The sequence below is a fragment of the Poecilia reticulata genome, chromosome 8, assembly GCF_904066995.2.
Source record: "Poecilia reticulata chromosome 8, P_reticulata-male-v2, whole genome shotgun sequence".
In the NCBI taxonomy this organism is placed as follows: Eukaryota; Metazoa; Chordata; class Actinopteri; order Cyprinodontiformes; family Poeciliidae; genus Poecilia; species Poecilia reticulata.
This window is the reverse complement of record NC_088837.1, coordinates 10,512,342-10,529,755: the sequence shown is the minus strand read 5'-3', so window position 1 is coordinate 10,529,755 and position 17,414 is coordinate 10,512,342. Positions and strand designations below refer to the sequence as shown.

The following is a 17,414-nucleotide window of genomic DNA, read 5'->3' as shown; positions in this document are numbered from 1 at the left end:
TATATGTAAAACTTATAAAAATACAATTAGCAATGGTGTCTTAGGAAATTAGACTCCGCCAGTCGCCTACATTTTCTTCTCAGGGTGACTGAACGAAGCGAACCCTATTGCTGCTCAGTTGACCGCTGACCAATAATAACTCTCTGCGTCACAGCTGGGTGGAGTTAAATTCTTCGGGACTTTTGTTGGCTGCAGTGCAGACAGGGGGCGAAGTTATTGGTCGTCTAGGTGGCGAACTGAAGAAGTTTCCTTCTTAAACTTGACGTAGTTCAAACAAAACCACTATGACTTCGACGAACATGTTTCAAGGATTGGATAGTGGTGGAAAACCAAGTTCCAGGTGACTATAATGCCCACTAACGGCTAGTTTAGCCGAAAGATAGAGGCTTATTTTGACTGTTGATAAACGTTGTCGGGTAACGTTTTTCGCTTTCTTGCAACGTCACTTGCTAATTTCTTCAAACATGAGGCTGTAAATATATTTTTTACCAGGGTAATTTCACATAATGTAATATGACCAGTTACCCAGCTTGGTAAGTAATAAGTATTATTGTTTAAGTTAAACTCAAGAGTCAAGATAGCCTTCAAGCTAGCCTCCCAGGCGTTGTCTGTCCCTGCGGAAGTGGGAAATGCTCTTCAGACTGCTCGTCTTTGTATTCACCAATAACAGCGGCGTGGTCACATTGCTCTTGTTACTCGGGAGTGTTTTTTTTTCTTCTTCTTTTACTATCATTCGAAAACATCAGCTATCTGGTCAACCTCACGAAACAGTTGACTGCAAGGTAGATGTGTCCTGTTTTAAAGAGATATTGCCAAACTAAAAAAAAAAATGCTTTCATGCATGCAGCTTTATCCCCCAGCACATATAATCAAATAACATGTAATTTGGCTACGCTTACAGTATGTTTGGCTGCCACATTATACAGGCAGATTACATACTGTTTATGTCTATACTTATTTTAAAAAAAAAACAAAAACGTTATTTTGTGGCTGTTTAACCAGATCCATCCTGAAAATAACTACTCACTACTTTCAAGGCTCAACCAGAGTCCCAGTGTCGTCTTGAAAATATAGTTTGCTTTTAGTCTTTTTTTTTCAGAGCTGTATAAGCATGTGAAAGCATTTGTGTTTTCAGATCCCATTCTCCATTTCCTAAAAGACAAAAAATAATTTTTTGTTTTTTTACAACTTGAGTACACATTCTTTATTTTGACAACAAAAAACGGTTTAAAACAGCAGTTGGAGCATGACATGGAGCCTGTGCTTACTTTGCACCAGTCGTTCTTGTTTTCACTGCCAACTCTGGCACAAGAAATGGAAAAACTGGAGGTATGGCTGAGTGGTAGAACCACTTTTCAGAGATTCAACTATGAGATTTTGTGTCCCATTTCTGATCTGAATTTTTTTTTTTTTTTTAAAGCTCCAACACATAAATATAAATTTTAGCTGATCAGTTCATTTTAATATCTGTAAATGAGAGCCTTCAAAATAGGTTTTTACCTAATGGGGAAACTGAAATGTTAATTAGTTTGGTAATTAAGTATTTATAGTATTATAAAGAAAAAGATTTTTACCATCTCACTGGTCATATACTAATATAGTAATACACTCCAGGTTATGGGACAGTGGTGTTTATACAAATAAAATTAAACTAAAAGCACTTACAGGACATGCAACTTACTCTTATTCTTCTTCAATTTTAATTAAGAATATTTAACAGTTCAAATTTTTTATTTGACAAAAAAAACCCCTTGAATTTGTAGTTGTGTTGAAATAATTCATTATTAATTTATTGTAACTGTACAGGAGCCTTTTTTTGTCAAGATGGATCATTAAATATTTATATTGGGATTCGGAACAGAAGCGATGTGTGTGTGTGTGTGTGTGTGTGTGTGTGTGTGTGTGTGTGTGTGTGTGTGTGTGTGTGTGTGTGTGTGTGTGTGTGTGTGTGTGTGTGAGAGAGAGAGAGAGCTTTAACTGTTCAGCTGTTAAACAGGATTAAATTATTGTTGAGAAAGACAAGAAAACACGCAGAATTGACTTTTAAACTGTTTTCAGCGTCAGCATGGTTGTTGCAGTTTGGATGATTGGCACTGCTGACTGTAAACGAGATTCCCTATGTGTGTTTCCTGTTGACGTGCTAGATGCTAGATACTAGAAGTCGGAACATTTCCTCACCCAGTATGTTTAGTGATGAATAATGCGTTTTTAAATTTCTAAACTCTGAAGTCTTCAATTCTAACCTTGGAGTCTTCTGAATACCCAAGCAGTCTGTTAGTTTAGAGATATGAACTTTTAACCAAAGAATGAAAAGGTTATCTGTCCTGGTTTCTTAGTAAAGGAATATTTGTATGTCTGATTGAGATAAGAGTCTATAATGTAAGTTATTGTTTCGTTTTTTTCCATGCAGGGTGCTGCAGCCTCCCGGTGGCGGCTCCAGTAACCTTTTTGGTGGCTACGAAGAGGATAGCACTCCATCGAGACGGTCCAATAAGATGGCCTCTAAAGTTTTTGCCTCACCAGAGGAGCCCCAAAACGTATCAAGACGCTCCAACCCTCCAGGTCAGCTTTGTCCAAGTCTAAAGTGTGAAAGTTGTGAGTCTGATGTGATAAAGCCAGTATAAATATAGCTCCTGTGTGTCTGCTCATAACTCTCCTCTGGGTTCTGTCAAGTGTCTGATAAAATGAAATGAGATCTGAGCGGAGTCTTAACTGTCAAAAACTTGTCTACATTTTGTTTTCCTGTCATTAGATCGTGCTCACAATGTGACACGAATTTGTTTCTACACCCAGATTACAGTTTAACGTTGTTGTAGCCTGAAGAAAAACGAATGGAAACATCCTTTAATGTCTGCCAGTGGATAATTTCAGGTTTTCCAGCTGCTTGATAGCAGACACTTTGAAGCATGCAGATTCATATTAAGATTAAATTTAAAAACAAAAATAAGAGACTTTACAGTAAAGGTAAATTAACAAGGTGGTGGGGGGGGGGGGTCAAACTCAGATTTTTTCTGTCAAACACTGTTGGTATCTCACCATAGTGTGACCACAGCTTGCTGATACTTTGTGCAGGTGGGAAGAGCAGCGGGATATTCGGGGAACCCGAAGCACCATCTCAGCCCCAGAGACCAGTACCTCCAGGTGGAGCCTCCAGCAGCATATTTGGGTCTGCAGAAAGCACACCTGTTGTAAGCCCCAGCCGAAGCCACCCAAACAAGCCAAAGGTAGACCAGAAGCCCACCTTTTGGTCTCTTTGATTAAAAAACCTCAGTTTCTATTATAAATACAGCACCTTTTTGTGCTTTGATTCCTCCTATTTGGCTGTTGTTAGCTACTGATAACTTTTACTCTGACGAGATTCAGATTCTTCTTGATGACGCTTCATTTAACTCGCCTGAAGCCCCAGAACTTATGTTGTTTCAGTTTGGTTTTTTTTTAAGGATTGCTGAAATGCAATTCTTCAGTCAGATTTGTCTCTAATAATTGATCTCAGAATGAGACTAGACACAAAATAAAATTAAATTTACTATCCACGTTATTACAAAATAGCTTGTGAGTTTGAGAGCCGATTAATAATAATGATTAAAAAAAAGTTGTGTGGAGATTTATAATGAATGTTGAATCTTTCATTTTTTGATACAAAAGAAAATGTTTCAGTACTTGAAACAGATGGCTGAATAATAACAATAATTTACAATGAACTTGGAAAAATCAGTTTCTCATATAAAAAAGGATTAGTAATTCAACCGTCGTAGGTTTGTGTTGTAGAGTTGCCTGAGCTCCTGAACCATTTATAATTTGTGGCCAGTCACAGGATTTGGTGTAAAACTGTTCTCATTTTGCTTGGGGATCCAAGAAGAGAAACTCGGATTGAACCCATTGTACCATCTCTTCCCTTCTTCACCGCTTTGCTCCTGTCCTATGATTTACTTATTTAAAAAAATTCAGCTTTTAGTTTAATTTAAAGTCTTCACATTGCATGGAATGGAAGTGATTGTTGTCGTGGCGCCAATACACAGAAAGTGTCTTGTATTCACTTATTCAATCGCTACTTAGGCTACAGTGTCACCGGAATCAGATTAGTGAAAAATAACACGTATTTCAACAAAAAAGAAAGATGTAAATGATTTTTTTTTTAAATCAGTTGTACCCTCAAACATTGTTACATTTGCAGAACATTTTATTTATGTCTGGAGTCTTCTGTCATAATTAATTTGCTTCTGGATGCTACAAACTGTAGTTTATTATTGCTTTGTCATGCAATACAACAGAATTGTGTTGCATGATACCTGGTTTTATAGAACACAAAGAACATAGTTTTTATTTATTTATTTTTTCCCCATCAAAATGAAACTGAGTTAAAAATTTTCCCTTTTGTTAGAAAATAAATGCATCTGATTTTATTGCAGGACAATCTAAGTGTGGGACCTGAGCCTGAATCACCAGGTGAGTTAATGTTGTCGGTTTTTTGAAATGCTGGCAATATTTTTGCTAAAAGACATGCATATGGAAATACATTGGCTACAAGTCTGTGCTTGGTACTTGCATAAATGAGTCATTTGTTCTCAATCCACTCAGTACTCGTAATTCAGTGAATGCTTTATAATCATATTAGCCCAAATTTGTACATTTTCGTTATCCTATGTATACCGTTATTGGCTCTGTGTTGCATTTATTAAGAATAAATATGGTACAGCATTAGGTCACATGGAAAAGACTCTTTCTTCTTTTCAGGAATCTAAATCTAGCAAAACTATTTATTCCACTAATCTGCTACTTATTGTAGAAACTCCCCCTCTGTTTCTGAGGCAGACTGTAAACACAGTAGTGCTAAAGTCTTAGAAACAAAGATTTGTTTTTTCCGCCCTAGTAAGTAAAGGAAATACCTCAAATAAGAACTGCAGGAGACGTTTGTGAAAACATGAAGCGGTTTTCATTTATTGTGATGCCTCGTCGCTAGCCACCATTTGAGAAACTTTTTTTTTTTCTCCTTTAAGCACCTGAAGCCAAAGTGAGCCAGCCAGCAGTGAAAGAGGAGGTCGCCCCCCCTGCGCCTGCGCCTGCTCCAGCTCCAGCTCCAGCTCCAACTAAGGAAGAGCCTCCAGTCGTCTCGGCCAGTCCGGATCCCGAACCTGCTGCAGCGGCTCCTGACGAGACGATGCTGAAGAACCACGAGCCTCACCTGGGGCCCAAGCCTCGCTCTCACAACAGGGTCCTCAATCCCCCCGGAGGAAAGTCCAGCGTGGTTTTCTACTGATGATCACACACACACACACACACCGCTTCTCCCAGTCTGTTCATCGTCTGCTTCCCTGTTGATCCTCTCTCATTCCTGTTCTGGACCTCCAGCGGTTAATTCATCTGTACAGTACACAAGCTGCCTGTAGATCTCTTTGTTGGTGCTGTTGTCCACATCAGATTTCTCATTTCTAGTTGTTTTTCAACTTTTTTTGCACTTTTCACTCTTTGTCTCAGTCCTGTCTTTTAGACTCTTCATCCTTCCTCCTCCTCCTCCTCCTCACTGAATCCTGCAATGATACAATCACACACAAGTCAATCAGCTAGCTAGTTATTTCCCAATCACCATGACTAACAGTGTTCAAGCTCAGTTGTGCGGTTATTCTTGTTGTTTGTAGATTGGATGAAAGCAAATTTTCAAAATTGAATAGAGAATTTTTATTTTTAACCTCAATGGACCTGGATTTATATTGTGGAGCCGATACTGATTAATAAACCTAATATGTTGCCTTTTAGTCAGGAGAGAGAAATAGATTTGTTTTGGGTTTTTTTCATACCAAAGTTTTGTGCAAAATGTTTCAAGAGATTTGGCATCCTTTCAATATTTTTGACCTGTCAGATCCTTACGGTTTTTAGCGTTTAAATGTGTAATTAGACACCTTATTAGCTTAGCATTTGTCATCTTTTTTTTTCTATTTACTATTGCCTAACATGTAGACAAAAATGACATTAAAATGCAATCTGCACGGGTGCCAAAAAAAACACCATCAAGCAAATATGAATCCTAAGATTGACTTTTAAACGTTTCCTCAAAGTAAATTCCATTTTGATTTTATGTGAATGTACTGTGCGGGTCCCTTCTCTGCTCTGTCCTCGTTGCTTGCGTTATCTGAGAACATGCCTTTCCTTTTGCTTAGGGGGTCAGCCTCTGTTTATGTTTTAAATTAAAACGGCTGAAGACGTGTGAACTCTAAACAAGCTCGCAGCCCACCTGAGTGCAGGTGGGCTCCTCTGATCGCCTTTTTCATCCACATCATTAAGCACAGACGAGTTATTCCGATGCCAGCCTGTCCCCTCTCTGTTTGATGTGCCGAGCAGTAAATGAGTGCAGCAGAAGAAAGGAGTCCTGTGTATTGAAATAAAACTTTTGTTTTGCATTTGAGCTTTGTTTTGTTTGCGCTCCAACAACAGTGAAGCATCTCTGACGACCTTGATTTCACTGAAGAGGAATTAAAATCATCTACGTGTCAATTGCACTTGGCTGTGACATGCGTTTGATGAATTCATATGTTTACATTTGATTACAGCAGAAGAAAACGACTAGTTGGGATGCATTTTATAGACTTGGACAATGAGGTGAAGACGCTGAAACAAAAGCTGGCGTAAACCCTAGACGGCGCACCATGGGTGTGATGCAGAGAAAAACAACCATACATTCACTCTTGATGCATCAGAGTACTAATATAGCCAAGAAACTCATGCGTTTTTTTAAAAAGAATTTATTTTATACCCAGAAAAAAACCAATACATGTACAGAGGAAACATGAAATCTCCATACAGGAAGAAAATGGTTATTTAAAAATGGAGGGGTGGGGAAATTCTTGCATCACTTGTGAGGCAAGTTTGTTCTGCCAACATTTAGAAGTTATTACCAAGACATGTTTTTCTCAGCAGAACAAACAAAAAACTTGTGGCTAGCGAAAGTATTCGTGTCCCTTTCCCACATTCAACAACCACAAACCTCATCGTTTTGTTTTGGGTTTTATTTTGACGGGCCAACACAAAGTAATGATTGCAAGCGAAACTGGATCGACTTGCCTCTTCGTATGGTTGTGAAATGATCGCTGATTTCCTCCTCTGGGCTTCAGTCCGTCAGCTTCTAAAATGAAGCTGAAGAGGAACAAGGTTGCTGAGTCACTGTCGGTCACAAGACCTTAACGGCGACACATTACACGAGCTATTCCCGTTTTCTGTGTTTAAATAACTAAACCCTGACAGGCACTTAATTGCATTGTGTACTTAGAAAATCTATATAAAGGAAGATTTATCAATTTTATAAATTGTGTTAATGTTAAAATGGTGGTTAAATATAGATGGTGCCTGTTGTCGGCTATATAGTGATTTATTGAACATTTTGAAGAGTGTGGTCGTTATGACCAAGATTCTGGCATCAGTTATTGATGCGGATACAAGTCAAGTAATCCCCGTCAGAAACATCTGAACTTCCGGTGTAATACTTTCAGCATAAAACTAATGGGGCTAATTTTTTTTCAAGAAAATTAGTCAATTTAATGTAGACGTGTTACCTAGTTTTAGTTAGCATGGAAATAGAAAAAAAACTGAACTGTATTAATAGGACAAAAAAGTCATGTCAATCCTCAAACTGGGGGAATTTAATATAAAATAGTTAAATGCAACCATCTTTTTTTTAAAAAGGAGTAGCAGGTGATAAATGCTTATATTTTCTGTCCCAATTAAACTATATACACAAATTTTAAATACTCAGTGAACTCATCATTCACACTGTGGTTTGTACAGCTGAAGTTGTCGAAACAAGAAAGCAAAAAATTTTCCATTCAAATTGAGCAACACAAGTCACTTCAAAATTATATGTTTTTGTGTGTGTCGATCTATAAATTCCTGAGAAAACAGGTTTGGGGGTTGCATTGTAGGAAAAGGTCAAAAAGTATAAATCATTTTGAAAAAATAAATATGCCCCACTACACAATTCTACAATTAATGAGCAAATAAGAACACACTTGGAATATAATTAAGAACTTAAACGCAATAATGTCTTCAGAAGAAAGGTTTCTAAATCGTCCAGCAGAGGGCCACACAGACACGTTGAAGCAGCTTTTATTTTGAAATCATACAGCTGTTTTCTTGTCCGTGTGCACGACTTGACTGATTGCAGACGGCGTGACGTGGGGCTGACTCGGTCAGCTGGCTCCTCCATCAGAACGGCAGGGAGAGCCTCTCCCAAAGGGAGACATCACCATCAACGCCCGACGCAGCTTCACCGGCGGCCCGCCGGAAGAGGAGAAAAACATGGGCGAAACGCGGCTATAGTGGCGGATCGGACTCCAGCGGCAGTCGGGAGACGCGGATTATTTATTCACCTATTTATTATTTATTTATTTCCCCCGCCAGTGTAATGGCAGGGGTCCATGGCTGCGGCTGCTGAGAAGCAGGTGCAACATCATCGTCGGAGGCTTTTCATTTCCTCGGCATGGGCTGGGAGAGGGCCGAACCCCGGGCTGGATCACTCCGTGGGAGGGGGCCAAAGGCTGGGCCGCGGCTGGGGGGCAGAGCCTGCTAAAGACTACAATTGATAAACGCTCTGTGCATATCAGCGTATTTTAACCAACATGGCCCTTTTACAGCTCAAGGTTATCCGCACACAGCAGCACGCGTAACCGGCGCATCTGCAGAACATGGAATAAGCGCTTCCTGTAGCCTGTTGGAGGAAAGACTGATTAAATACCCTCTATTTCCTACCCTGAGTGCTGACTGGATCATAACACTGACAGTCCAGCCTTACAGGCCTGAACATTTTTTTTTTTTTTTTTGGCTTATATAGTCTTGTTTGGATAAACAGAGTGCAGCTGCCAAGATGATGGAGATAGACGAGGTGGTGTACCAGGACGACTACGGCTCCGGCACCGTGATGTCGGAGCGGGTGTCGGGCCTGGCCAATAGCATCTACCGGGAGTTCGAGCGGCTCATCCACAGCTACGACGAGGAGGTGGTGAAGGAGCTGATGCCGCTGGTGGTCAACGTCCTGGAGAACCTGGACGCGGTGCTCACCGAGAACCAGGAGCACGAAGTGGAGCTGGAGCTGCTGAAGGAGGACAACGAGCAGCTCATCACCCAGTACGAGCGGGAGAAAGCGCTGCGTAAGCAGGCGGAGGAGGTGGGTGACACACACTCCTTCATCCTCATCCTCACCTCATCAGCCACGGCCCTTCTGGAAAGGATTGGTAGTTTTAAGACTGCAGGGCATCCGTCTGTTATTATTCATCAATATACTTTATGTGTGTAGAGATTTTTACATGTAATAATAGATACATTACAAGAAACAGCCTATACAGGATAGGCAGAATGTAGTTATTACTGTACAGTGACAGAGCCGGTCCATGGCATAAACGAACTTGGCTGGTTCTGCTTCGGGCCTCCCAGGGCAAGCAGGGGACCTCCAGCACTTTGCAAACAAACAAACCAAAAATAAATTACATTCTTAGTCAAGAATTAATTTTTTACTTTTATCTTTTTTAAAAATTTTCTGATGGTGTCTGATTGTCTAAAATAATTTCAAATTCTTCTGGATTTAAAGCCCATTGTTTACCGTCTAAAAAACGAAATTTAAGAAACGTTAATAGTTGTGCCAGCTGTAATCAGTGGTTGTTTGTGCATGAATGGATGAATTCCTCCTCCTACCAACATACACAATCAAACACACACTCAGTCCTACAATGAAGGTGAAAGAATAAACTAACAAAAAACACTTTTAATGCTGTAACTTTTCAGGAACACTAAAAACTAGATATTAATGTTATAGACACATCAGACAGATACCAACATTCAGAAACGGTGTAAAAATAAATCAGTCCTAGTCTGACCTGTTGATTTTTTTTATATTAAAAGTTTTCTCAATCTGCTGCTGGTTCCAGTGCTAAGGTATCATTGAATAAACTATTTTATACCTTTTAACACGTAAAATAAGGATTGTGCCCATTTTCAATAAAATCAATAAATGAATGGACGAATAAATGCAGTGGAGGTTTCAATCTAAATATTGTCATTTTAATAAAATAATGGCTTTTTTTGCACCTAACAAGATTTATTTATTTATTGCCAAGCTCACCTTTTAAAAAAAATAAGTAAATACTTTGGCCATTATTTTAAATAGTTGACGATATGCAAAATTTATGTGGCAGGGATTGTAGAAAACAGAACAAACTTCAAAAACGCAGAAACAACATCAAGTGATAATCGATCGCCACAGGCAATAATAATAATTTTAAAAAACTGTTTATGGAACAGTTCTATGATACTTTGGTTTGCTTGATGCCACCCAATAAACAATGCCACCCTGGGCAGAAACCCAAACCCCTCATATTAATTACTGCCACGAAAAGGCTGACAAGAAGGCTGCTGTTATTCTCTGGGCTTTCCGCCATCAGAAAAGCGATATATTAGTAACATGCTTCACTTACAGAGTGCTGTCATCAGGCCTGTGAAGTATATGCAAATATAAAATAACAGCTATCAATATGCAAACGCAAAAGTAAAGAAACGATCAGTCTGTGGGTTCTTGCAGCAATGACTGGAGAGCAGCATCACTCTAACAAAACAGAAAAACAGAAAGAGTACAGTAGTGCAACATGTAAGCTGTTAAAGCACATACTCCACCTCTAGCCAGTTTTTAATACCATGACATCATAAAGTGCTTTAACTGTAATTCAGCGTTTCACTGGTATCCATACAAGCATCAACTTTACTCTTAATGCGTTTCACCGGCTCTTCTAAGAGGGTTCTTTTAAGAAGTTTAGAGTGTTTTCAGTACAAATTCGGTGAATTAAACCACTTCCTGCTGCATAATACAACATATTGTATTTGCAAATTACTAAGAAATGTCAGGGCTCTTCACTACATTGTAAAAATGCAACTGTAAGCGGGAAAAACGTGGAATTTTAAAAAGGTCCCAACAACTCAGAGAAGGGTATTTTTTTGTAAATATGGTAACTCACAAAGAGATTCTGGGAAACGTAATAAAAACCCAGGAAATACACAGCTGAGTTGGAGTTCATCCTTCACTTTTACACATCAGTTGCACAAACGACATACAAACGATATAATTTAACAAAGACAACCTGAGGCGTAAGCAACCGAGGCTCCAGAGCTCCCAGTAATTTAAAAGCTCAGAAAACATACTACCCATATTTTCTCTTCAAGACGCGTTTGTTAACGGGTAAAAATTCCGGGTCCAAAGAATATAAGCCGAGTAGGCAATTAAGTTATTTGCTAGTGTAAGAAAAGTGCGACATACATTGGAAATGTTCATGAGTAACTGCAAATTAAATCTGATAGTTGTTGCATATCTTTTATCTTTAATTTTTTTCTGTATACACTTGGAACAATGGAGTTTGTGTTTCATTACTGAACTGTGTGTTTTTCCCCCTCCCCTATTTTCTTATTGCAAATGACCCAATGGAAATTATGAAATGAATGAAATGGTAAATGTTGCTGCTTACTCTTTTAGTTTGTAACTTCTCCTCATACCTTTGACCCTTTCCTTAGAGAAACTAAAGGGTCAAGCTGGTGGTCAAGTGAGGGTTTCTCACATTAAATACTCATGCAACCTTGAATCGGTTCCGCCTGTTCACAAAGTCGGTGTGATAAAAAAAAAAAAGAAACATAGTACCGTAAATTAGTCATTGGCAAAGGGTTCACTGGGTCAGTGGCATCCAAAGTCAGCAACAAATATTGGAGAGCTTTGAGTAAGATAAACCCACAGCTTACGAGTGGCCAAATAAAGCATTACTATTTTTTCCTTCACGGTTTTGACCAAAGAACACAATGCGATGGATAAACCGGTCGTTTTGTCTGACCGTGAGCGGCGGTGGGGGATGGGACGACGTCCGCACGGTTGCAGTCAAGGAAATCAATAGCTGCACAGAGCGCTGGCACTGTAACCCGATTTGAGCAGACAACGGGATAAAAGCAGAGAGAGAAACAGGCTGGAGCTCACGGATCCGCAGTTGGACTTGGGTAAAGAGACATAAAAAGCTAATAAGAGACAAAACATGGAGGGAATCTCAAAACACATTAAAACTCTCTCTTGAGTAAATGTTGGGAGGCCGGAGCAAAAAGCGGATCAGGTTACGAGGTTTGCGGGGCCTCGGATGATGGAAAACAAAGACAGAACCTCGACGTGTCCATAAATCGAGACTCCCATTACCTGTTTTGAAAATAAGCTGCCATTTTTTTTTTTTCTCTAATGGACCGGTCAACTTTCACCACTGGGCATCACACGCTTTATACTTTCTGTTTCAGTTTTGTTTTTTGATCTTGTTTGAATTAAAAGCATTCCTCAGGTTGAACAGGTATGACCCGACAACAAGTCTACAGGATTTCACAGCGATTATGCAGATTTCTCTGCATCATCCCTGCTGTTGTCACTTCACGGATTTCACACGTTATAAATAGCTGAAAATGTGACCGAAATGCACTTAGCTGCGGTTTGTCAGGGAAGTAAATTAGTTCCACTCGATCATCACAAGGATACCGGATGAATTATTCATCCTGGACAGAATGTACACAGAACCAAAGAGTTTGACTAAATAATATTTGATTTTATTTTTATCCTACTCAAAGTGATTATTTTATTCCTATTCATAGAACTGCATCCTTTTTCCAGTCTAAGGTGATGGGACGATGTTTTTTGAAGCGGATGTCTCATAAAATTAAGACACATACCCAAAATGTACACAGTTTTGGGTACAACATACAAAATAAAAAAAATGTTTTCAGCCTTTATCTTATAGGAATATACACAATTTTAGGTCCAAGCTTTACAAATAATAATAAAAAAAAAACACAACATTTTTAGGGAAAATAAGTATATTTTGTTTTAATTTTGTGATACATTTCCTTGTAAAGTTATCCATGACCTATTGAACTCTTTTTTATACATGTGAAACCACAAAGAATAATAATGTATTGATAGATTGATAGACAAACACAGATTAGCTTGTAATTGTGAAGCAGAAAGGAAGTGATACATGGTTTTGAATTTTTTAAATTTTTTTACGACTAAAAAAGTGTGGTGCGCATTTGTTTTCTACCTCTGACGACACTCTACACTGGAAGTAAAGCTCTGAATCTCACTGTAGTCTGCATGCAAGAAAAACAGACTTGTTCAAGTTACACTCTTCCACCTGAGCTGTAGATCTCTGCAGTTCCTCCAGAGTTACTATCTACCTCTTGCTGCTTCGCCGATGAATCTCTCTCTGCCTGGCCAGCCGGTTTAGGTTTGCGGTTGTGCGATGCTGTTTCTATTTCTGGCTTTGATGTCAAAGTTTGGGGCAATGTTTTCTAACCTGGTTCCGCTTTCAACTCCTTTAAATTCACCTTTGTTTATCTGCCTTGGTCGTCATGACGATGTTTGTTTATGGATTTTTTCTGACAAATGAAACAGCTGGATTTGCAGTAACATTAAGTTACACATAGATGGACTTTATTTACAGACTAGAACTACTTATAAGTGCAGGATGCTGTTTCAGGATATGACGGTGAAGGGGGCAGAAAACCAACGCTCGCCACACTTTTCATGTTTTTGTTCACAAAAGAAAAAAGGAAATCCATGTTCTTAATGTGATAAAATGTGGAAAGGTTTATTGGTTATGAATGCTTTTTGCAAGGCACAGCATTTAAGGAAGTATTTACCTTAAGATTTATTGATAAAATCAATAATCTTTTAGATATAAAAAAAATACATTATTTACTGTGGAAAGGTAAATGTCCGCAGGCAAAAACATACCAAAATAAATAACCAATAGTCTCACAGTTATCAGATTAAAGTGCAAACTTTTGGTACCTCTGTAAAGGTAAGACATCAAAGAATTGTTTCCTGGTGTCAGTACTATTGTAGCTTTTACCCTGCCTGAATTAAATACAATAAATTTAGCATTTTTTTTAACCTCACCAAATGTTGTTATAAATAAATATTGCAAAACATCACTAAAATATAATTTTTCACACAAAGAAGTAGTTTAGATTTTTAAGGTGACAAAATCTTTGCCCGAGCTATTTCATGTGAAGTCCTGTATCTCTGCTGCAAAAATAATTCTGGTCTCCCTGCAGTCAGAGGATTACAGCATTAAGCCTCTGTGTACTTACAGCATTGGGGGGAAAAGGGCGGCATTGTAAACAGCTTTATGAAAAACAAAAACACAGACGTGGAGGTGTGGAGCTGGGCGGCTCGCTTCGCGCTGAAACAAGCTGTGAAATGTCTCCAGGTGAGACGAATCAAAAGATGATAAAAATAAAAAATAAACACAGGAATGCCTTAAAACTGACCTCAGTGTTAATCAGATCAGCCAACAGTCTGCTGTGTCTGATCCCTATAATACTATAAAACCCTTCACTTTTTCTTGATTTGTATGTTTATTTATGTATGTAGATGTAAGGATGGTAGATAAATGTAGACGGATGAGTCTATTAATAGGGTAGAAGAGCATAAACTTATTCCTTTATGGTAAATTATTGGTTAGCAAAATGTCGTTTTATTTTGTTTTGTTTCCCTTTTTTTGTAATATAAATTTACCTAAATAAAGCAAATCTAACATTGAGTTAATGTTTTTTGTTTCATTGTATCTCTTTACCTTGTTTTTTTTTTTTTTTTTTTTTAGAAATTTATTGAATTTGAGGACAGCCTGGAAGCAGACAAGAAGGAGCTGCAGATACAGGTGGAGCTTTTGGAGCTTCAGGGGAAGCAGCTGGAGCTGAAGACGAAGAACTACTCTGACCAGAGTGAGTGGACGCTCTGCAATTTAGGAAACAAATCAGGCTGCTGAAACCAGATGGGAGTTCTCAAGATGGAGCCTGGAAATAGCTTCTCCTGCTAATCTGATTCATCCTGATTGAATCATGTCCGGTCTTAGATTTTTGTTGAGCACTACATAGTAATAAAGAACCAGCCGTTATCATGTCATCGAAACTAGAAATTCGCCTTTTCTTCTTTTTCTCGCAGTCACTCGTCTTGAGGAGCGTGAAGCAGAGATGAAGAAGGAGTATAACGCTCTTCACCAGCGCCACACCGAGGTAAACAACGTCATTTATCTTTTCAAAAGCAGAAACGTTCGTCCTTTCACTCGGCGTTTCAAGAACAAACTTTTTACAGACCAGGAGGTTTTACGTCCCCAGTCACACTAAATTTGTTCAACAAATATACAGGAGGCTTGACAGTGACCTGTTTTCATCTTGCCACCATTCAGTCTCCAAAACTCACGTAAACGTCGAGTTTGATCAAATGAGACGAGGATTGAGCTTTTCCGTAACAAACACTTTATGGAGATCGACATAATTATGGATGTGGGTTAAAAAAAAAAAAAGAAGCAACTTCTGCACACTGTACAGTGCAGGAGCTGTCATGCTGTGGGCCAGTCTCTGTTCCCAAAGCCTTGAAAACATTTTTAGTGTCCATGTTTAAATGATCATCAGCTAAACTGCGACACAAATATCCAGGTCACATAATATTTAATAAAGGCATACATAATAATTTAAATTTCATGTAAATCAAATTTTTTTTTTTCATTATTTGTTTCTATTTTTAGTTTCCGATTACATAAAAATAACTTCCATTACAATATAAACAATTGTATTTACATGTTTATTTTTACATTTTAACCTACAAATGCCTACCTTAATTGTCACCGTAGAATATGTAATAAAGCAGATTCCTTTCCATTGGTCTCTTTTCATAACGGACCTAAAGTTTCAGTTTCTGTTCTGAAAGTAAAGTGTGTCGCTCCCCAGATGATCCAGACGTACGTGGAGCACATAGAGCGGACCAAACTGCAGCAAGCAGGGAGCAACAGCCAATCAGAAGGCCCCGGCTGTGGACGAACGTGAGTGGACGTCGTCTCGCGCTTCGGCTCGTCTCTCTGTCGTTCACCCGTTGTGTCGATTCAACTCACGCGTTGTCTTGTTGGAAGTGTTTTACGTTGACATATCAGGTTTTTTTTTTGTTTGTGCCTCGTCATCGTGTGTTGTGGAGAACAACTGATGCAGATCAGAGGCAAAAATAGATAGAAGCGTTTTGGGAAATCATTGGAAGATAGAAATGTTTGGCACTCATTTATCAGCTTGCAGCGCTGAGCGCAACGCCGCCTCAGGGCCTGAGGGGAAAACCAGGAGCAGGACATCTGGAGCAGCTTCAGTTAAAATGCTGCATATTAGTCTCTTTTCCCGTGTGATGGTCTTCTTAAAGAGGATGCTGCATCCTAACTTTCCTCAGCAGCAGCATCTGATGTAATAAATCATGATGCTGAGAATCTTCTAAAGCACTCGATGGAGGCCGGCGTTGCACTGTGAACCCCACTGAGGTTTGCACAGTTCATTATTTAGGAACTGGAGGAAAAGCTGCTGCAGTGAAACCCCCCACTGGTAGAGAGAGGAAACTGTAAAAATTCAACAGAACCGTGATCTGAGGATTTACTTGTGTGTTTCTGTGCGTCATCACGGCACCTTGTCCTGTCTTTCACTAATCTGTCTGTCTTGTCTGTCCTGCTGGCTTTTGCTCTCTGTGCTGCTGTTTGCACAGTCAACGCCACACATGGAGGAAAAGGTAAATCCAACCTGGTGCCACAGCTGCCCTCTCCTCCCCCCGCTCCTTCCCTCGGCTGCATCCTATGAACTGACCTGCTTGGAGTCAAAACCAAGATCCTCCCTTCTTTTTTGCCTTTTTCTGCTGAAATTAAACGGCGTCATGTGGAAGTTTGAGCACCCGAAGTCAAAATGTCTGTCTCTGCAAAATAAAAACGTTTCAGTCAGAATCTCGATTAAAAAGTTTTATAATTTTGGTATTTTTTTATTAACGGATATGCATTTGATGGAGGTTTTTCAAAAGGACATTGTTTAACCGCGACAAAAACCTTCATCTTATCATCTTATGTCTCTCCTTTTTTTTTTTAATAAATCGAGATTTCTTTTTAAATCTTTTGATCCTGTTTTAGATTTAAATCCTTTATGGGGCTTTCAGCTGTTTGTTGCAATCAACAACCAGAATCATGATTTTCTTTCCCCCTCTGTATTATTAGTTAAATGAATGCTCCTTTTTGTAAAATGCATTTTATTCTTATGCTCAGAACGTGAGCGTGAGAATAGTAACAAACTAGTTTTGTGTGTAACACTCATACAATGTTGACATGGAGTGCTCAGACCTTTGCATGCCGCTTGTAAAAAAAAAAAAAAAACTTCCCTTATGCATTTGCTGCGTTATTAATGCTTGTGAGAACGACTTAAAATCGCGAATGCACTGACTTCGTGTTCTAAAACCAAAATTTAAAGATAAGGAATGCATTAAGCATCATGTTCAGAGTCTTTTCCAGCTTTCCTAATCTACCTTCTCCTCTTTATCCTTCATGTTTTTGTCCTGTTTTTGTCTTCTTGCC

The 17,414-nt window shown here is 39.0% G+C and overlaps 2 protein-coding genes across 18 annotated transcripts in view; both read left to right on the top strand.

The window, feature by feature from the left end:
- Nucleotides 1–158: 158 nt before the first annotated feature.
- Nucleotides 159–6,395, top strand: jpt2 (Jupiter microtubule associated homolog 2). 2 transcript variants are annotated; one of them, XM_008416596.3, is made up of 5 exons: nt 159–340; nt 2,411–2,562; nt 3,073–3,188; nt 4,410–4,446; nt 4,998–6,395. In XM_008416596.3, the coding sequence occupies exons 1-5, from the start codon at nt 285–287 to the stop codon at nt 5,255–5,257; spliced, it is 621 nt and encodes a 206-aa protein (XP_008414818.1). In that variant the 5' UTR covers nt 159–284; the 3' UTR covers nt 5,258–6,395. The 2 variants fall into 2 exon arrangements, with proteins under 2 accessions (XP_008414818.1, XP_008414817.1); XM_008416595.2 differs by having other exon boundaries at nt 161–340; nt 3,073–3,224.
- A 1,750-nt stretch (nt 6,396–8,145) lies between these two features.
- Nucleotides 8,146–17,414, top strand: part of mapk8ip3 (mitogen-activated protein kinase 8 interacting protein 3) — a 29,723-nt gene continuing 20,454 nt past the window's right edge. For 11 of the 16 annotated variants that reach the window (XM_081609848.1, XM_008416610.3, XM_008416606.3 and 8 more), the window contains exons 1-5: nt 8,147–9,151; nt 14,652–14,772; nt 14,993–15,063; nt 15,778–15,869; nt 16,565–16,588. In XM_081609848.1, the coding sequence (XP_081465974.1) occupies nt 8,852–9,151; nt 14,652–14,772; nt 14,993–15,063; nt 15,778–15,869; nt 16,565–16,588 (608 nt within the window). In that variant the 5' untranslated portion in view covers nt 8,147–8,851. Of the gene's footprint in view, nt 9,152–14,651; nt 14,773–14,992; nt 15,064–15,777; nt 15,870–16,564; nt 16,589–17,414 lie in introns of all 16 variants that reach the window. The other 5 variants (XM_008416607.3, XM_081609847.1, XM_017306166.2 and 2 more) reach the window with 2 other exon arrangements.

Coding starts and splice junctions, on each gene's coding strand:
- jpt2 (XM_008416595.2), top strand. CDS start 285: ATGACTTCGACGAACATGTTTCAAGGATTGGATAGTGGTGGAAAACCA. Junction 341..2,410: donor GGTGGAAAACCAAGTTCCAG/GTGACTATAATG, acceptor TTTTCCATGCAG/GGTGCTGCAGCCTCCCGGTG. Junction 4,447..4,997: donor ACCTGAGCCTGAATCACCAG/GTGAGTTAATGT, acceptor TTCTCCTTTAAG/CACCTGAAGCCAAAGTGAGC.